This window comes from Copadichromis virginalis, linkage group LG19 (assembly GCF_057382275.1).
Source record: "Copadichromis virginalis isolate Kocher_CV1m ecotype Utaka linkage group LG19, C_Virginalis_male_GT1.1, whole genome shotgun sequence".
NCBI classification, from domain to species: Eukaryota; Metazoa; Chordata; class Actinopteri; order Cichliformes; family Cichlidae; genus Copadichromis; species Copadichromis virginalis.
The window spans coordinates 6,121,604-6,143,023 of NC_140636.1; the positions used below are offsets into that span (position 1 = coordinate 6,121,604).

General features: G+C 43.0%; 1 protein-coding gene across 1 annotated transcript in view; it reads left to right on the forward strand.

The window, feature by feature from the left end:
* piezo1 (piezo type mechanosensitive ion channel component 1 (Er blood group)) overlaps positions 1-21,420 on the forward strand; it is an 89,958-nt gene that overhangs the window by 40,837 nt on the left and 27,701 nt on the right. The window contains exons 13-32 of the mRNA XM_085442416.1: positions 532-637; positions 1,244-1,425; positions 1,581-1,729; positions 3,066-3,224; positions 3,605-3,708; positions 4,107-4,273; positions 5,660-5,836; positions 6,200-6,325; positions 7,196-7,396; positions 7,606-7,810; positions 9,747-9,851; positions 10,996-11,152; positions 12,365-12,608; positions 13,764-13,860; positions 14,061-14,226; positions 14,814-14,903; positions 15,025-15,107; positions 15,610-15,687; positions 19,163-19,263; positions 19,357-19,483. Of these exons, the coding sequence (XP_085298542.1) occupies positions 532-637; positions 1,244-1,425; positions 1,581-1,729; positions 3,066-3,224; positions 3,605-3,708; positions 4,107-4,273; positions 5,660-5,836; positions 6,200-6,325; positions 7,196-7,396; positions 7,606-7,810; positions 9,747-9,851; positions 10,996-11,152; positions 12,365-12,608; positions 13,764-13,860; positions 14,061-14,226; positions 14,814-14,903; positions 15,025-15,107; positions 15,610-15,687; positions 19,163-19,263; positions 19,357-19,483 (2,824 nt within the window). The remainder of the gene's footprint in view (positions 1-531; positions 638-1,243; positions 1,426-1,580; positions 1,730-3,065; positions 3,225-3,604; positions 3,709-4,106; positions 4,274-5,659; positions 5,837-6,199; positions 6,326-7,195; positions 7,397-7,605; positions 7,811-9,746; positions 9,852-10,995; positions 11,153-12,364; positions 12,609-13,763; positions 13,861-14,060; positions 14,227-14,813; positions 14,904-15,024; positions 15,108-15,609; positions 15,688-19,162; positions 19,264-19,356; positions 19,484-21,420) is intronic.

A 21,420-nucleotide genomic window follows, 5' to 3' on the forward strand; every position in this document is an offset into this window, starting at 1 on the left:
CTTTCTCACCACAGAGCTGACGTTTCATGACTAACCTGGTTTGGTGACTGGACGTTGTGTTGAGCACATTCAGCCCCTCCTTGGGCAAAATACTGAACCCCTTCATTGATCAGAGTGTGACAGAAAATACTTAGGGTATAGACTACAGTGATGTATGAATGTGTGTGTCCGTGCATGAGTGAGGCTGGTAGCAAACAGCACTTTGGAGTCTCAACATTGTTTTCCTTTCAGTGCCCAGCATTGGGCAAAGTAACACGGATCATCCCGTTGTTGTTGTGCAGCTTGGCTCATTTTTGTCTGTTTGGTTACGTTGTGTGTAGTTACTGCACAGACCGTTGTTCTCTTTCACTGCTTTGTCTCGTGTGTATTTGGTTTTATTGTTGATTTGCTGGATGCTCAACAATGATGTTTTGCATGAATTTGCAAAGTAAAATCTCGCTGCTGGTTGCGTTTGTACTTTTGTGTATTCTGCGTGTCTTAAAACTGAACTTGTGGTCTTCATGTTCGTCTTCTTTCCCTCTGTCTCTCCAGCTTTTATTTACCTTAACCTTTTGGCTGTTAGTACGTCAGTCAGTGAAGGAAAACTTCAGCAGGAAAAGGAAAATAGCCACACCACTACAGGAAGTCACTACAGGAGGTCAGAATCACACACACAACTTCACACTGACCTGCTGAATAAATGAAATGATTTAGGTTTGTTTTCATATCAGTGATTAGATGTTAAAAATTCTGGTAAAATAAGATGTACTGTGTTTATCCCAGAGTTGGGAAATTCCTTTATTGCAGTCCTTAATTATTAAGTGAAACACATCAAAAATACAACAAATAGCTCAAATAGGTAGAATCGTACAATGTGACAGAACAAATGTCATAAAAAAGTTCAAAACAAAACATTGATTCAAACTGGATCCTGATAATCAACGATGGATTACCACTAAAAGTAACAGACACACCCCGACATCACAAACACTCCAGTTCCTCTGGCAGTCTGAGTGAGGTCTCGATCATTCAGAATGTTCATTTTCCAGCACTGTGTGTGGGAGGTTATGCATTTCCATCAAGCAGAATACTGCAGTATACTACGACACCACCGATGTCTCTCTTAGCTTTTCATGTAGCCGCAGCTCTGCAGCCGTCTCCTCTGACAGGTCCCGTTCAGCCCGTGTGGCGGCAGCGTGGCTCTCCATCGTTACTGTGCTGTACACCTAACCTCGGTTTCTTCCCAACGTCTCGTCCTTATTAGACGAGGAGGCTGGTAATGAATCTGTGCTGAAGGTTCTGGGAGGCATGGTGATGAGCTGCTATGCCAAATACTGGATCTATGTCTGTGGAGGGATGTTCATCATGGTGTCCTTTGCTGGAAAACTTGTTGCATACAAGATCATCTACATGCTGCTGTTCCTGCTCTGCATGTGCCTTTATCAGGTATGCACACATGTCGTAGACATCATCATGCCAAATAAATGGCTTCTGGCCCTTTTGTGTTAAACTGTGTTAAAACGCCTCCTCGAATGTTTCGTATGTCATAATAAGTAATTTTAAAAATCTCTTTTAACTCGTAACTTGTTCCTATTTTTCAGGTTTACTATTCTCTGTGGAGGCGCCTGCTGAAGCTCTTCTGGTGGCTCGTTGTGGCCTACACCATGCTTGTGCTGATTTCCATCTACACTTACCAGTTTGAAGACTTCCCTGGATACTGGAGGAACTTGACTGGTTTCACAGAAGTACAGTACGTGCTTTAACTAAAGCTTTTTTAATCCTGTCTGCACCGTTTACCTGCCTGTGTGTGTATATATATATATATGTGTGTGTATATATGTGTATATATATATGTGTATATATGTATATATATATACAGAGGGATAACGAGGGAATGAGACAGAGAAGGGGAGCAATCAGGCTAGACGAGACAGAGACGCAAAACTAGAAACACTCACATGAGGCATGGACCTACAAAGTAAAACAGGAAACACACTGACTGAATTCTAAACATGCAAACTTAACAGCAACAGGGGAGACACAACATGGAACACAGGGAAGCCATATGACAAAGCCAAAGAGCAAAACCTAAGATAACCATAACAGATCTAGGGAAACACGAAACAGTACCACAAAGGACTCAAAACATAATCCATAATATAAAAACACGAGATCTCTCCAAAATGAAACAGGAAACATGAGAGGCAGACATGACAACATAAGACAACAGACATGAAACACACGAAGGGCAAGGGAGACTTCACAGGGGTTGAAAACACAAGAGGGAACTAATAAGCAAATGAACATAGGAGACCTGATGAGCTTAACATACTATAAACATCAAAATGAACTAAAACTCAAAACACTGGGTCCTAAGACCCAGGATTGTGACAGGGATGGATTAGCTCAGCGAAGGAGACGTTCTCACTAACACAGATTTAGACAGATTTGTGGACAACATATGGAAGTGATGGATCTTTAGTGTAGTAGAAAATGTTTCAGAGCTTTGAGTTCAGCTCATGAAAAACGGGAGCAAAAACAAAAGTGTTGTGATTATATTTTTGTTCAGTGTTTATACATATATATATAAAACGTGTGAATTTTGATCTTATGTACTGTATATAATAAATAAGCATGAAATCCAGAAAGCTAAACAACATGAGGTGGTTTGTTTACGAGCACGATCTAAGTCAAAGTTGTAATTTTTGGTAAAAATGTTTCATGATTTCTGGGGTGTGTTGGGCCATTTTTGACACAAAACAGAAGAAACAAAACTTTCTGTCCACGTCGCTGTCTCTGTCACTCCCAAAACTTTACCCTCTTCCTAAGCAACCACAGCTCATGATTTTTTATTGGTCGATATGCTACATTTTTCCACCAATAGGAAAGGGCTGGCATTTCTTTTCTTCTTTTTTTTGCACTGTACTTAGAAAATGCTTTTTCCCCGTTTCTTCCCGCATGAAACGTGACGATAGTATTCAGCAAACCCTCTAACACGCACCCTCATTCCACTTCCAGAGTGTAGCAATCAACCACAACCTGTGCTGAAATCTGAAATGCCCACGGTGTTGCTCTGTCATCCTCAGGCTGGCAGCGATCGGCCTGGAGACCTTTGCTCTGTCTGAACTCTTCACTAGCATTCTGATCCCCGGCTTCTTCCTGCTGGCCTGTATCCTACAGCTGCACTACTTTCACAAGCCGTTCATGAGAATCACTGACCTGGAGCAGATCACGCCCATACACAGGTAACACCTCCTGCTGCTGCTCATGACATGTAACAGCAGAATGTCTTTGCTTTTCTTCATAGTACAGTGTTAATACTGTTGTCGGACGCTGTCACGTCTTAAGAAGCTACCCAAGTTCGTTTTTACGTCCTGTGTGGAGTTGCTGGGCTGGACAGCTCTGTCCTCGTGCTGGAACGGTTAAACATTTGAACCTGGTTTTAAATATTTAGAAAATGTAGAAATGATCAGAGGACCCACAAACAGCTTCGTTGTCCCTGAAATAAGTTGGGTTTTCATTCAGTTGTTGGTCACGCTTGGTTTTTACATGGAGTGACACCCACCACCACCTGTGTTGCGTTATAAAGAAAGGTGATGTTTGTGCTTTGGTCTAATCTTCTCAGAAAAAAGCGCAGCGGCAGGGCAGACCAGACTGGCTCTGCTGAGGTGCAAACGAACCATGACGAGGACCTTGTTGCGAACGCTGATGATGACTCTGAAGATGAAGGTAAAACAAAACCTTCAGGTTTCTTATAATTATGTAAAAGTTGCTTTCTAATATCATATAGAACTATGAGGCTGTTACATCTGAAGAGACAGCAACCGACTGCTAATTGATCATCGGGTTTATTAAGCTGTTTGTCCTTGAATGGGTCACTGGTCCCATTCATTCTGTCTTACTGGTGTTGATGTTCCAGAGCTTCTCGTCATTAGCTCCTCTCTCTTACTCGCAGCGGTCCTGAGGTTTGAGATTACACTGTGTGCCTGTCCAAGAGAATCAAATCCTAAACATTCCCATTAAATCAGAGGACTGAGCAGGCAGACTGGATGCACTGGAAATATACCTTTTAATTTAAGAAGTCATCCCAGTCAGACTCACAGATGTTTGTCTGATTTCTTCATTAGTGGAGCTGATGCCTAGTAAATGGGGTCTGGTGATGGACAGGTTACTGGATCTTTCCAGAAGATTCTCTGACATTCTCACCACAATTCAAGAGTTTCTCTGGAGGCTTCTGGAGCGTCACATCCTCAAGATGGTGGCCTTCTTCGCTGTATGGGTCGCCCTCGAAGAGGTACGGCAACGACTGAAGCATCAAGTTATTGTGTTGTATCTTTATTTTGAACATGTTACAACAACAACACAGAAAAAAGAGACAAACAAACAAAGGAAAACAAAACAGTAATAATTATAAATCACCTGCATGTCTAAAAAGCAGCAGGATGAGCTTATTTAATCCCGCCCCTGCTCTTCTTCCTGTTTATGGCCTATCATCATTACAAATATACTGAGACATACATAAGCATGCTTGTGCAGCCGCACACACTCTTATACACACATCCCTGTAGTGGGCGATCCACCCGGTCCAGCCCTCCCTCCTCTCTGTACAACTGGTTCATGCTGGGACGTTGCTCCGGTTCTTCACTCCACTCAGAGAGGCAAACACCTCGTAGTGTTGGACGGATACAGGGATGTTTGAAATTGAATTCCCACATGCATTATCCAAGCATGATGAGGAATATTCACCCAGCTGCACAAACTGTTTCCTGTCAGTAAATCCTTTTTCACTCAGCCCCCGATCCCATACTGCTCCAGTTTATTAATAACATGTCGTGATTGATTGCATCAAATGCCTTCTAGTTATCGAGGAATAATCCGGCTGCATACTGTTTCTGATCTATAGCATTTATGATCTCCTCGATTTATTCGATTAACGGCAGTGATGATGTTTTGATCTGAGGCCACACTGACTGTCAGAGTCAGTTCTGTTTCTCTGAGATTAGATATTAGCTGTCACTGTCCCATATCCTCCACTGCAGATGATGAATGTAGAACCACAGCGGCCTGTAAAAGTTAGCAGTGAACTCACCAACAAGGAGACATTACTTGGCTTCAAAAGGCGTCATTCAGCATTTCATACAAAACCCTCACGCTGGTCTCAAATCTAAGAGGACCATTTATGCTCGAGTTCACAGTTCAAACCTGTACTGAGATGTCACGCGTGTCAGACATTTATCTGGGCTAAGACTCGGCTAAACTTCTGAACACAAACCCAAATTTTACATAAGCTCTCAAAAAACACACATCCAGCTGCTACACACATGTGACGTTGTTGTTAGTGGTTCATGTAACCGCTACACGGTCTGTACATGCGTTCCCACATGCACGCACAGCACACCTACACTCAGTAATGCAGCTGATCTTTACAGACGCATATTTGCAGGTGAATCTCACATTTTTAATAACGGATAAAGTTTATCTGTCAGGAAGATCAAAGTGACAGCAGGAGCTTCTAAATGCTTAACACTCTTTCCTCTGGATATATGTACGCATAGCAAAGTCAGCTCGTTATATGACGTTGGTGATGATGACGGTGAGAAAGACAATGACAACAAATGTTAAGAAACTGTCCCGATTAGGGGAAAGCATACCTGTTAAAGTGCTGTCTCTCTCTCTGTAGCCATCCGTGATGAATCTGGTCCTGGTTGTCCTCTGGTCTCTGGCGATGCCTTATGACCGTTTCAGATCCATGGCGTCCTGCCTGTCCACAGTTTGGGTGTGCGTCATCATTGTGTGCAAGATGTTGTACCAGCTCAGTGTTGTTGACCCTGACGACTACTCCCGTAACTGTACCATGGTGAGACTCTGCTTTACTGCAGGCGTGCAAAGCCAGTAGGAGAGAAGCGGCTGCATGGTTTGGTTAATACCTGAGACGAGCATGCGTTTGTGCTGAGCCTGTGTTTATGCAGTCAGTTCAAGGAACAAAAAAGAAAGTGGCCGGGGTCACAGACTGGGCTGAAAATGAGCTGAAAGTCTGGTTATGTTCCCAACTGTGACTTCCGGAACATCTCAGTAGTGTTTTATAAATCCGGTGAGATCAGAATAATAATTTTATTACTAATAATTTTAGAGAACTTCTTGTTGTTTGACTGCTCTTGTAGAATAATCATTATCAGCACTGGAGTGAGAAAGTGTTTGTGATCCATCTTTTCTTTTACAGCCTCTTGCAAATGAAACCAACCTGTTACCAGAGGAAATGAAAAACTCTTCCTTGTATAAGGAACCAGTGGATCCCGCCAAATGGTTTGGCATTAGGAAAGATGCTACAGCACTCGGATACAGCAAGGTATATTCATTTCACTTCAAATAATGCAGATGAATTAAACGTGTAGTATAAACACTAATAATGGCATTTAAGTCAAAGCCACTTGGCTCTGTGATGTGTTTGACAGCAGTGTGACCCGCGTAGCACTCTCAGAGTGAGGCCTTTGTTTCTCTTTGTTTAACTTGTACTGTCCAGCAGGATCATTGTACCTGCAGGGTGTCAGCAGCCCGGTGCACAGCTTCTGTGCACTTCTATCACTTACTTCATTAACACAGGTAGCTCAGAATCTAAGATGACTAATGCTTTGTGTTTCTCTGCACATGGTACATGTCAGCTGTTGCTCATAGACTCAGGCTTTAAAGGAGGAGTCACCCACTTCTCTGTGGATAAATCCTTCGCTGCACCTGCGTCCTAGTCCTCAAGTCCTCAGAGTTCCTGGCAATTTCTAACAAAAGACTTCAACCTTGTATTTAATATAAACATATGTGTGCTTCTTCAGAGAGAAACATTTGCATTTTCCCTTTGATAGATTTTGTTAGCGCCCTCATGTTTGAGCCACACATTTGTATTGCTGTCGGTAGAATCTTCATAATTAGTTTTTTACCAGTTTGTGCCTGAGAGTTGCACCTCTGCGTGCAGGCGAGTCCACCCTAGCTTAAAGCTTTACATATCACATTTGAGGTTTATTACAGTCAGCGGTGGCATGAATGCATTGTAGCAGATTGCATGCAGGTGGCTGTTTAATCAAAAGGAATTGCAGACACACGTACACACGTACAATTAGATGTTCTGTTTTACTCTGTGCATCTTACAGTGTACGTGGTTATCACCCAACTGTTATGAAATTTTGGTGAAAGCCTAATCTGATTGTTTCCTAATGCTTTTTTGCAGAACCATTTAATTGTGCTGATGTTGTTGGTTTTTGAGGCAACAGTGTATCGACACCAGGCTCACCATTACCGACAACTCCAGCGTTCCCCGCCCGTCATCCCGGCGCTCTTTCCTGGCGCCACAAGAGACACTTCAGACCAGGGCCTCATATCCTGCTTCAAGTATCTGCTTAACTACACTTTCTACAAATTTGGATTAGAGGTAGTTAAGAAAAGAATCTCTTACTGCACAAATGTGGGCTTTGGATCAGAGTATATCAGTGACAGCTGTGCATTTTGCAGGGAATCCTTTCTATTGTATACAGTAATATTTGTTTTATTTTATTCTAAAGAAGATAAGTTAAATATAGCGTTCCAGCGCATCAGTGTCGTTTTTAGTCTTAATTTTTAAATATCTGCTCTTTTTTAAAGATTTGCTTCCTGATGACTGTGAATGTGATTGGACAGAGGATGAATTTTTTAGTGATAATCCACGGCTGTTGGTTAGTAGCAATCTTAGTGAGGCGGAGGCGGGCAGCTATTGCAAGGATCTGGCCAAAATACTGTCTCTTCCTGTCCATCATCATGATCTACCAGTATCTGCTGTGTGTGGGCATACCGCCAGCTCTCTGCATAGGTGAGTTTTAAAAGCCTTCGATTTTAAAATAAATTAGATGTCAGAAATGTGTAATACATGAATAAAGTATATTCTTGCATATTTCCACACTAGATAAATATTAGTAATACAATATGTATGTTTTATTACGATAAATCTGTGGATGAAGATGCTCACGTTGCATCTTTTTGTTGCATCTTTGCCCATATCAAATCATCCAACTTATTTTGAGACGATGGAATCAGGAGTTGTAGACCTAACAGTCTCCACATGTGTGACTACTTCTCACATGTCTGAAAGAGAGCCCACACATGCCAAGAAGCAATCCACCCTGAACCAGCAGCGTTTAATAGAGAACCATGTCTTTGGAGATGCTCAATCTTTCTCCAATCGTTCTCTCAGGATTGCAGATTCACCCAGTGAACAAATCCAACAATACGTCCATGTCTTCTACAAAACCAAGCACTGTGTGCTCTATTCACTTCCCTTTAGCTCGTATCCCTGGATAACGACTTTGTGGTTTATATCAATGGATGCAGTGCCGTATCTTTACATTTATAACGGTAATTATTTAGGAAGCACTGTGCTGTTCTTGAAAACAAGACTGCATGATGATAAGCATCTTGAAGTAAGTTGATCTGGCACTATATAAAAAAAAATGTAATTGTATATGTTAATAATGAATGTTAATAACAGTTCAGCCTCCAACCTAAAAGCCTAACAGAAAAGAGCTTTACTGGCCCATGTACAGTTTTATTACGCTGCAAAAAAGCTTTTATTTTGAAATATTTCAGTTTTATTAATATCTACTTAAGCCTTAAAATAAATTGGGTCTCATACACCCCATGTCCCCCTTTAGATGCAGCCCTGCTGGTTGCAGATATTGCTGGTTCTGTGCGCTTCCTCAGGTGGGGGCTCCCAGTTTGCACTGGAATTGTTTGCAGCAGAGTCTGACTTGGTGGGAAGGAGAATTAGCAGTCTTAGGGCAGGGGTGGGCAATCTCAGTCCACGAGGGCCGGTGTCCCTGCAGGTTTTAGATGTGTCCTTGAACCAACACAGCTGATTTAAATGGCTAAATTAGCCCCTCAACATGTCCTGAAGTTCTCCAGAGGCCTGGTAACGAACTAATCATGTGATTCAGGTGTGTTGACCCAAGATGAGATCTAATACCTGCAGGACACCGGCCCTCAAGGCCTGAGATTGCCCACCCCTGCCTTAGGACCATGGTCCTCAGACTGGGAGGTGCATCATCCATGATGCAGACACTGTAGCAGTCCCGTCCAAACAGAGCTGAGTATAAAACCAGGCTGATCTTTGTCCCTACACTCACCTATGGTCATGAGCTCTGGGTAATGACTACATTAATGAGACTGTGTATACAGGCTTTGGAAATTATATCTCTCTCAAGGGTGGATGGGCTCAGTCTTAGAGGTAGGGTGAATCATTCGGGAGGGTACTTAAAGTAGAGTCACTACTCCTCCACATGGAAAGGTTGTGGTGGTTCCTTCATCTGATTGGGATGGTTTCTGGGAGCCTCCTGGATGTAGTTTTCCAGGAATGTCCTACCAGGAGCAAACCCCCCCCCAAACAAAAACCCAGGACACACTGGAGAGATTATATCACCTGGCTGACCTGAGAGCACATTGGTGTTCCCGCTGATGGGGGCGGTCTGGGCTTTTCTGCTGTACAGCCCGGATGAACAGTAGTGGATGGATGTGCTGTTTGTCTGAATTAGCTGAGGCCGCTCGTATTTCAGCTAGTAGTTTTATAGATGTGTGGAATGTCTGAGAAATGCAGGCGTGTGCGGACTGTCTCCATTTCACTTGTTTTATTTAAATTATGGCCGATTACAAAAGGTCGGTCTTATGTGTCAGTCGGGCACTTTTCAGAGAGGATGTTTACACATGTTTCTATAAATACTACTGTATGTCTCTGCTTTTGTGTGTGCTTGTTGTAGACTACCCATGGAGATGGAAGAGTCCAGTGTTGATGAACTCAGCTCTCATTAAATGGATCTATCTGCCTGATTTTTATACTGTTCCAAACTCCAGAAATCTCATAGGTTAGTCTGTGTGCTTGGTCACTCCATCCATGAGTGAACAAAGCAAACCTTTGTGTCACTGCCACTCCCACAGTGTGGAGTGTGCATATTCTAATGGAGTGCACTTCAGAGTTTGTATGGATTATTATTGGAAATTGTCACAAAAGAGCAGTTTTTATTACACTAAAAGGCATATTTGTGCTGGTTATGTTTGTCGTCTCACAGTTGTTCCAATAACTTCTGCATATTGTTAATGTTTATGACACTATTTACACAATTGTGTGTTAATATAATAATATATGTAGACAAATTCTGCTCTTTATAGTATAAAATCCAGAGCGCTCAGTAGAACAAGTACATTTGACTGTAATGTGTAGTCAGAGTTCACAGTTAACATATTGTCATGTTGTAGTCAAAGGAGCTTGCAAAGGAAAGCGTCTGGACTTCTTTAAGTTGCTTGAAGACGTTTCACCTCTCATCAGAGAAGCTTCTTCAGTTCTAAGGTCAAATGGTGGAGAGTCCCAGATATAAACCTAGTGGGAGTTTCCCCCCACAGAGGGACGAAAGGATAAAGGACACACTTTCGAGGATGCCAATGTTCACATTTTGGACAGAGAGGACAGATGGTTTGAAAGAGGAGTGAAAGAAGCCATCTATGTCCACTGTGAGCGACCATCTTTGAACAGAGGCGGTGGTTTACGACACCAACTCTCTGCCATCTATAATCCAGTTTTGAGATCCCTTCCCAGACGCCTTGACGCCCACTCACATCCTGGGCCATCTGATCTCAGGAATTCGCATGATAAGGTGGGGCCAGGTTTCACAATGAACACACCCGAAACTCTGGCTGATTGGGACCCACACCCAGTTTCACACCTTGGCTCAGGCGATTAGAGGATCATCAGGGGTCCTTTTGTCCCTCTGTGGGGGGACACTCCCACTAGGTTTAAATCTGGGACTCTCCACCATTTGACCTTAGAACTGAAGAAGTTTCTCGGATGAGAGGTGAAACGTCTTCAAGCAACTTACAGAAGTCCAGACGCTTTTCTTTGCAAGCTCCTTGGACTTCACAGACGTTGTCATGTATAGTTTTGTGTGTATTCCAGTTACTAAGAATTCAGTGCTGCAGGTGAAAATCATTGCGTTATGTTGTGTGCGCCCACAGCGGACTTTGTGCTGCTGATGTGTGCATCTCAGCAGTGGAAGGTGTTTGAGTGTGAGCACGTGGAGGAGTGGATGGTTCTCGCAGGAGAGAACACAGATGAACCAGAACCAATGGAAGGTCGATTGTTTAACCCTGCACCTAATTTCATGAATTGCAGGTAAATATCATAAAGTCTATACGTCTATATTTTCAGTCATTTCAAATTTAACCTGCTTTGGGTGATTGGAGTGATGACACAAACAGCTTGACAGCGTGGGAAAGTGGGAGTGATAAAGCTTAGATTTAGCTGTCAGCTCCCAGCAGTGGACAGATGTGAGGCCATAGAGCGTGCTTATTGAACTCTAAGCTTCATTTATGCAAACACTGTTTCAGGGAAGGAAAATAACCACATGGAGCTGAGTTCATATTGTAGATACTGTATAGAAACAACAGAAATCCCAGTGAAATCACTTATTTGTGCAATTTAAAGCCAATGAGATCAATGATCAATATTGAGATAGTATTGGAGAAAATGGAGCCCCCTTGTGGGCTCAGGTGGTAGAGCAGGTCATCCACTAACTGGAAAGTTGGTGGTTCAATCCCTGGCTGCGCCTGTCTGCATGCCAGATATCCTTCAGCAAGATGCAACCGCAGGCTGCTCTTCGATGCATCCATCACAGTATGAATGTGTGTGAATGAGGCATGATGCATGAAGCCCTTTAAGTTAGTTAGTTAGTAGAAAGTTACAAGATGAGAAGCAGTCCATTCACCCTTAGAACAGAAATTCTGCTGAGGCTGTGACCTGTAGAGGGTCAGCCCAGTACCACAGCAAACTGTGTGACAGTGCAGCCACAGTTTTGTTAGTTAGGAGCAAATTAGAAAAAAAGGGGATATTCTTGGAAAACGAAAAGGTAAAGTTTTTATTTATTTCCTTCCATATTTTCCCATATTTGCAAAATACTATTATTATTATCCGTTCATCCACCCGTTCTCTTTCGCGTATGCTTATTGGGGGGGCAGCTAGCCTATACCAGCCATCGTATGGTGAGAGTGGAAATTGTGGACTTGACGTATGTAACAGTATGAATAACTTTGCTTTTGACATTTTGTGATGAAAGCTTTAATGTGATGTTGTAAAAGGACACTTAATCCTTACTTTAACTCTCTGACAGATGGCCTCACACATTACCTTCATGATTTTCTAGCACATGGAAGAAGTGGTTGTAAGACTGTGCACTGCAGCCTGACCTGCCTGTTCTCGATCTAAATCTAAAGAAAAAATGGATTTTACTCATAGTTTGTCTTGCTCTCCTTCTCCATCTCACTACAGGAGCAGCTCTGTCATTCAAATATGTATTTTATGATTTGTTTTCTCTTTTTCCTCTTGTAGGAGTTACCTGGACATGGCGAAGGTTTTGGTGTTTCGCCACTTCTTCTGGTTTGTGTTGTCGGTGGTCTTTATCACAGGGTCGACTCGCATATCTGTGTTTGGACTGGGCTACCTGCTTGCTTGCTTCTTTTTTCTGTTGTTTGGAACGCAGCTATTGGGCAAACCATCCAGAACTCGCCTCAACCTGTGGGACTGTCTCATCATCTATAATGTGGCAGTCATCATATCTAAAAATCTCTTATCTGTGAGTATAACATCTATAGTTTGGTGATGAAATATATTTTACGTTTACATCCACAACTAAGCAACAATGTGTTGTCCTGCTTCACGTATGTTGATGATATCACAAGGCTAACCTTGTTTGACCTTGTTTGAAAAATAATTTACTCTTACCAAAAAACAACATTAAAAAAAATAAGCAAACTGTCGATGTGATGTCCAGGGACCGCCTGGCTCCTCCCCCACCACATGGCAGTGGTTTGCTGTAAAAATCAGCTGCTAAAGCAGGGGTGGGCAATCCCAGTCCACGAGGGCCGGTGCCCTGCAGGTTTTAGATCTCACCTTGGGTCAACACACCTGAATCACATGATTAGTTCATTACCAGGCCTCTGGAGAACTTCAGGACATGTTGAGGGGCTAATTTAGCCGTTTAAATCAGCTGTGTTGGTTCGAGGACACATCTAAAGCCTGCAGGACACCGGCCCTCGTGGACTGAGATTGCCCCCCCCCCCCCCCCCCCTGTGCTAAAGCCTCAGTCACACAAGGACAGACGATGGTCAGTGACATCGACTGCTAGGGGAAAATGTGTATTCCTCAACCAGATGGCGAGTGGTTTCTGGAGGTTATTGAGGCGATTGAGGCTGAAATAGGTCCACAGTGCTAGGTGTGTTCCACCTCTTCAAACGCGTTTGCTTTTACTTTGAGTTCAGGTGCTCAGGTAGAACACAACCAGCCAGTTGACCAGTTCAAACACTTGCTCGTTGTTTAGGGAGTGTTTGCAGACAAATCAGCTTTGCCCATTAAACTGCTGTGACCAAGGCTTTGTGATCGCTTTCAGCCAGCGTACTCCAGTAACCACTCACCAACCGGTCGAGGAATACAGAGGTCGTCAGGGGGCGGGTACCTGGTTGCTAGGTCGATGTGATTAACACGGTCTGGTAAAGCAGGACTCACAAAGTGTTAGGTGTTGTCATTGAGAGTCCTGTGAAGCTGTCTCTCGTCAGTGCTGTCATTTCTTTATAGGAGCCTTTGAAAAAGCCAGAGGTTCTGTGTCCCACAGAGACGCCTCATCACTTTGTGATATCATGATATAAAGAAAAAGAACAAGTTTGGAATCTGTGTATACAAAACGTCACATATAGAAATACTGACTGTGCTTATGTGTGTTTGTGTGTTTCAGATCCTGGCATGTGTGTTTGTGTTTGAGATGCAGAAGGGCTTCTGCTGGGTCATCCAACTCTTCAGCTTGGTATGCACAGTCAAAGGATACTATGATCGTAAGTTTTTAAAAATACTTGAGCTGCCGTATCAGTTTCTACTCAGACTGAACGTTGTGCCTTCAATCTGTTTTGGGGTTTTTTGCCAAGTACAATATGAAATGAGTCTTGGTTGTACTTGGTATTTTAAAAAGCTTTAATTCTGATGGGGATTGATGTTCTGCAAAATTCACATTTACTTTCTTTGGATTTCTTGACAGCACAAGCAGTTAGTGACAAGACGTGCAGTCTCCCAGTAGAAGAAGCCGGAATAATGTGGGACAGTATTTGCTTCCTGTGCCTGCTGCTGCAGAGAAGGATCTTCCTCAGTTTCTACTTCCTTCATGTGACAACTGAACTGCAGGCTTCTGCCAAACAGGCCTCGAGGTACGACTCGGTGACATCGCTGACTGACATCACGCAAACGTGCATGAGATGTTTGTCCTGAATTTACCCAAAAGAAGTTTTGAAAATGCTTTAATTACTCACAAGTTATATTTATCGCGATGCCAAAGACACAACAAATCTAGACGATTCATATTTCACCTGACCACAGAAGCGCTGCAGATATTACCATTGTGGTTATTTGGTGCATTCACCGGCAATATTTGAAATCTAAAATGTTGCACGTGCTGACCGAAATATTTGGCACAAAGTGTGTGCGTGACCTGGCCTGAAGCAATGTGCACGGGTATCAGTGACACAGCGTCTGCCAAAAACATGTTTCATCACTTCACTGTCATAGTGCACTGTTAATGTGCTGTCACCGTGACAATCACCCTGTCCGCTGCTCAGTAATACTCATTTCATATTTAACATTTTGAAAAAAGGCTGTGGCCATAACCAGCTGGGACAGCAGGTGGCAGCTATACTGACACCTGTATTTACACGCACACACTTTTGTTCACAAACATGAAACGACCTGGTTCCTGGCTGTAAACTGCTGATGGCACTAACTGACCTTTTCCTCTCAGGGGTTGCGAGCTCTTTAGAGCCAGTATTGTGAAGAACATCAAGTTCCACCAACAAGCTGAGAAGAAATCGCTGTCGCAACTCAAGAGATCGTAAGTGCTCACAGCAATGGAAAAATATATCGCAAATTCTAAGAAACCCTGAAAATGAGAGTGTTCAGAAACAAAGCATCACAGAAATGAAGTCCGTGTCCTTCTCTTCTTTTGTCCTCAGGATGCAGAGAATTCGATCCAAGCAGCAGAAGTACAAATATGGACACAAAATAAGTGAAAGCTCCAAAGAAAGCCCGGCTGTCGGTGCGGCTCTTTTTACTGCCGTGTGTTTCCTGTCACTGCCAGAAGTTTAATCAGTGTCATCTGAAATCAATTACATACGTTAGATACAGCTTCTTTTCTTTCTACAACACTTTCTGTTATTTGTGCTTTGTAAAAATGTTTATTTGCAGAAGCATATTTGCTGTCTCCTCATCCTCTTTCCTGCCTCGGTGTCCTGATTTCCCTTCATTGTATTCCTTCCTGTTCCGTACATTTTTCTTCACTTCTGTTAGTCAATAAAACTTCTCTGTGCTGCACGTGAGTTAGCTTCACATTACACCCTTAACATTTACTCTTCTTTTGTATTTCTGTTCTTCCTTCTGTGTCGTTTTAGGACCACTTGTATTAGGAAGATTGTTTCCCCCAAAAAAGATTAAAACACTTGCCAGACTTCTCCTAGTACAACTGCTAGTGCAACTCTAAGCTTCGCATCCCCGCAGTGAGTCTGTCCTGAAAGCTCTTTGAACTTCTGTTTTCATTCCAGATGATCCAGAGATGCAGACAGGAAAAAAGAGGTCCAGGAAGAAGCTGTGGTACCAGCCGTGGTTGGACCATGCTGCAGGTAGCCTGGATGGAGACGATACTGATATGTGGAAAACCATACAAATAACCCAAACCCAAGAGCTCTGTCTGTCTAAACAACAGACAGAGCTCCAGGCTTGGCTACAAGATCTGTAGCCAAGCCTGTAGTCTTAGTAGTAGAACAGTCTCTGTATGCAGTCTTGAATATAGAGTGTTGATCTGTGGAACCAGCAGCCCAATACAGGAAGTCTGCAAAGGCTTCTGGATGTCTTACAGAAACCCTGAATAGCCTCGCAGGCCGGTCCTCCCAACCACGTCCGTCATGGTAGCTCCTCTCTAGATCTGTGCTCCTGAAATACGACTGGGTTTATTTTAACTGGAAAACTAAGCCTAGAATGGTCTGTTACTTTAGAAGGCTGGAGTGACCTGTGATGTAGATTAATACTCAGACTTTTACCTTTACTGTTTCTGTAAAATAGTAAAGAGAAAAGGGAACGTCCACAATTTAGACTTCTTTGATGATGTTTTATTGAAGCAGTTTAGCAGCCTGACTGTAGATGTCCAGAGCCAGATCTTCATTTGACGTCTTCTGCTCATCACAGGAACTAGAGAAAAAAAACCCAATGGCAAATGTTCCCGAGCACCATTTTTATACTCTGCCCTTGTGCATCCCCCTCTCTCCTTCTCTCTGGATATCCAATCACCATTGTTGAGATGCAGTCACCTGGTGTCCAGACACACCTCATTTCTCTCCTTATCCCTCTCTGCCTCTCTGAGTACTCTTACGCCCTCTCCTCCATTCAGAGATGGTCTTTCCCTTTTCACGTAAATTCAATTCAATTCAATTCAATTCAATTTTATTTATATAGCGCCAAATCACAACAAAAGTCGCCTCAAGGCGCTTCATAGATACAGAGAAAAACCCAACAATCATATGACCCCCTATGAGCAAGCACTTTGGCGACAGTGGGAAGGAAAAACTCCCTTTTAACAGGAAGAAACCTCCGGCAGAACCAGGCTCAGGGAGGGGCGGGGCCATCTGCTGCGACCGGTTGGGGTGAGAGAAGGAAGACAGGATAAAAGACATGCTGTGGAAGAGAGACAGAGGTTAATAACAATAACAGATTCAATCCAGAGAGGTCTGTTAATACATAGTGAGTGAGAAAGGTGACTGGAAAGGAAAAACTCAATGCATCATGGGAATCCCCCGGCAGCCTAAGTCTATTGCAGCATAACTAAGGGAGGATTCAGGGTCACCTGGTCCAGCCCTAACTATATGCTTTAGCAAAAAGGAAAGTTTGAAGCCTAATCTTGAAAGTAGAGATAGTGTCTGTCTCCTGAATCCAAACTGGAAGCTGGTTCCACAGAAGAGGGGCCTGAAAACTGAAGGCTCTGCCTCCCATTCTACTTTTAAATAATCTAGGAACAACAAGTAGGCCTGCAGAGCGAGAGCGAAGTGCTCTGATAGGGTGATATGGTACTACAAGGTCATTAAGATAAGATGGGGCCTGATTATTTAAGACCTTGTATGTGAGGAGCAGGATTTTGAATTCAATTCTGGATTTAACAGGAAGCCAATGAAGGGAAGCCAAAACAGGAGAAATCTGCTCTCTCTTTCTAGTCCCTGTCAGGACTCTTGCTGCAGCATTTTGGATCAGCTGAAGGCTTTTCAGCGAGTTTTTTGGACATCCTGATAATAATGAGTTACAGTCGTCCAGCCTGGAAGTAATAAATGCATGAACTAGTTTTTCAGCGTCACTCTGAGACAGGATATTTCTAATTTTAGAGATGTTGCGCAAATGGAAGAAAGCAGTCTTACATATTTGTTTAATATGTGCGTTGAAGGACATGTCCTGGTCAGAAATGACTCCAAGGTTCCTCACAGTGTTACTGGAGGCCAAGGTAATGCCATCCAGAGTAAGAATCTGCTTAGATACCATATTTCTAAGATTTTCGGGGCCGAGTACAATAACCTCAGTTTGATCTGAATTAAGAAGCAGAAAGTTAGCGGCCATCCAGGTCTTTATGTCTTTAAGACATTCCTGCAGTCTAACTAATTGGTGTGTGTTATCTGGCTTCATGGACAGATAGAGCTGGGTGTCATCGGCATAACAGTGAAAATGTATGCTATGTCTTCTAATGATGCTGCCTAAGGGAAGCATGTATAATGTAAACAGAATTGGTCCTAGCACTGAACCCTGTGGAACTCCATAATTAACCTCAGTGTGTGAAGAGGACTCTCCATTTACATGCACAAACTGGAGTCTATTAGATAGATATGATACAAACCACTGCAGTGCAGTACCTGTAATACTGGCCTCCTTGACTCCCCATCTCTGAATCGAGGAGGGGGTGAGGGTTAGTGTCTTACATTGCTGTGATTGCAGCCATTCCCCAACTCTCTGTGAATGCGACTCATCACCACTGATCATGAAACTGACCTGACGGCCCATTGATAGTCAGTGATGCTAGTTTCAGTCATTGTGCAAATGTGCTGAGATTTCCTCACCTGGATGACTGAGCTTGCATAACTGACACTTTGTGTTTCATTCAGTTCTTGCAGTGTCACAGTTAGATTTATTAGTAGCTATTTCTCACATGAACATCTATTTCAAACATTGTCCTCACAAATTAGCCCATGTGTCAGTTACATACATATATAGAACCAATATATTCTGTGTCTCTGTGTGTAACTGTTTTCACTCACAAAAAAGAACACAAATAATCAGCTCCGGTAGGGTCGAACTTTGTGACATCTAACATGCACAAACATACATACTCTGAATGCACTGGGAACAACTTGGGCTTCAGTATCTTGCCCAAGGATGCTTTGGTATGGAGACTAGAGCAGCTAGGGGTCAAACTACTTTCAAACGTTCCAGTTAGCAGGTGATCCGCCCTACCTCATGAGCAACATCCACCTCAGTCCACTCATCCATCGATGAAAACCCCTGTGTACAGACTACAAAGCAGGGAGATACAAGTATATCCACCTTTGCTCACCACATCTTGTTGAAGGCAGTTCTGGAGGGAACAGGGGGTGGCTGTGGTCATCAGCTGAGTTACTACAGTAACAACCTGTATCTATGAAGAAGGCAAAGTTAGTCTTTGTCATTTTTGGATGATGCAGTCCTGCTTGTGTCTATGAGCAGTGATGATTTTGGTTTGAACGATGCATTCAAGAACTATAAAATGAGCCGTGTTTGCTCAGAACGGACCATCGTAAATGCTACATGACCAGATTTTCTTTTGGTGCTATGATACAGACCGAGATTCAGATTTAGATTCATTACTTGTCATTGTAGAAAGATACAGTAACATTTTGTGTGCTTACTCAACCACTGGCGAGGTATAAAAGCAGCTTTTTCAAAAAAAGACCCCAAAATAGTAACAATGAAAAGAACTCTAAAAAGTAGCATTAAAGGCAACAATAGCAACATATACAAATGATTGTTATGGCAGCATTAGAGACTTATTTGAGTTATTTACATGACAGTATGTTTTCCTACTTACAGTGCTACACTCAGGAGACTATTACCTGTTTGAATCTGACAGCGAGGATGAAGATGAGCTACAGTCTGAAGAACAGAAGCCTCAGAAACAGACTGCCTGTCAGGTGCTCACACACACAATTTATTCACACAAACAAAAGCGCAAAGTTTTGTGTTGTATGATGTATACTGTTGCTAAAATGAGATGTCTCTCCCAGTTGGCGTATCAGGCATGGGTGACTAGTGTGAAAACAGCTCTGAGAGAACGGCAGAATCGACAGGGTCGACTGAAGAGAACTGAGGGAGACGAAAGAGCTGATTCACACGAGGCTCTGTCAGTAAAAGGTTGGATTTACTTACATCGATTTCTGATAAGATATTGGATCACACGGCATCCCTGGAGTCAAACAGGAAAATCTGTCATTTATAAATCTGTGAGAATAACATGTGAACTAGTAAATGACTGACTGCTCTCAGCCTCTTAATGTCCTTTGGCAGTAAAACTGTAAACAGCTTTGCACAACTGTTACAAGTATTTATGTGTGTAAAAGCTAAAATGATTGTGATTTAATCCATTCAGACAATTTTACGATGTGACAACGATCAGTTAGAAAACTGAAGCAATTTGTCTACAAACCCTCCAAATTTCACCCCAACAAAGGGTCTTGTTACATAGTTACAAGTCAAGTCCAGTTAAGTCTTTAGTCCAAAATGCAGTGACTAAAGGATGTAGTTCTTGATTGTAGTGTGAATGCTTAAAGCTGCAAGACAAACTTTTAAACTTTGTCTACCTAACGGATTGCAAAATGAAATAAACTGTATTGCTAAATACAAAAAATAGTAGCAAAACCATAGAGTAAAGAACATGGACACGTTGGGGTGAAATAATCATTTGATCCCCTCCTAAATTTGTATGTTTGCTCACTTACAAAGAATCTGTTGCCACCTTTAAGAAAGGGCACTGGACCATGTGCTCCAACAGCAACATTCAAGTCACTACTCCAGGTGGAGCAGTTTAAGGATCTCAGGGTCTTGATCACGCGTACGCTCTGTCAGTGGTTATGCTGATGCTCCAGTCAAGTCTGTCCCGTATTTAGCAAGTGAAAATAAAATAAAATAAACCGTAATAAACCATTACGGCAAGGCTGGGATGGTCCATTTGGTAAAGTAAATCCGTTGGGCATCTTTCTTCGCCTTTAGACAATAATTCTGATGCAAAAGAGCCAAACGGGACAGGCAGAAAAAAAGACTACAAAAAATGCATATAACAATTAGTATAGCTGTGGTTTTGTGGAATATATTGACCCATTAAAGATGCAATTATATATATATATATATATATATATATATATATATATATATATATATATATATATATATATATATATATAAAAATAAATAAACACCCAGCACGCCCCTGCGGGCGGTTTATCCTTCAAGCTCGGGTCCTCTACCAGAGGCCTGGGAGCTTGAGGGTCCTGCGCAGTATCTTAGCTGTTCCCAGGACTGCGCTCTTCTGGACAGAGATCTCCGATGTTGTTCCCGGGATCTGCTGGAGCCACTCGCCTAGCTTGGGAGTCACCGCACCTAGTGCTCCGATTACCACGGGGACCACCGTTACCTTCACCCTCCACATCCTCTCGAGCTCTTCTCTGAGCCCTTGGTATTTCTCCAGCTTCTCGTGTTCCTTCTTCCTGATATTGCTGTCATTCGGGACCGCTACATCGATCACTACGGCCGCCTTCTTCTGTTTGTCTACCACCACTATGTCCGGTTGGTTAGCCACCACCATTTTGTCCGTCTGTATCTGGAAGTCCCACAGGATCTTAGCTCGGTCATTCTCCACCACCCTTGGGGACATCTCCCATTTTGACCTCGGGACTTCTAGGTTATACTCGGCACAGATGTTCCTGTACACTATGCCGGCCACTTGGTTATGGCGTTCCATGTATGCCTTGCCTGCTAGCATCTTTCACCCTGCTGTTATGTGCTGGATTGTCTCTGGGGCATCTTTACACAGCCTGCACCTGGGGTCTTGCCTGGTGTGATAGACCCCAGCCTCTATGGATCTTGTGCTCAGAGCTTGTTCTTGTGCTGCCATGATTAGTGCCTCTGTGCTGTCTTTCAGTCCAGCTTTGTCCAGCACTGGTAGGATTTCTGGATATCAGCCACCTCCTCTATCTGCCGGTGGTACATACCGTGCAGGGGCCTGTCCTTCCATGATGGTTCCTCGTCTCCCTCCTCTTTCTTGGGTTTCTGCTGCCTGAGGTATTCACTGAGCA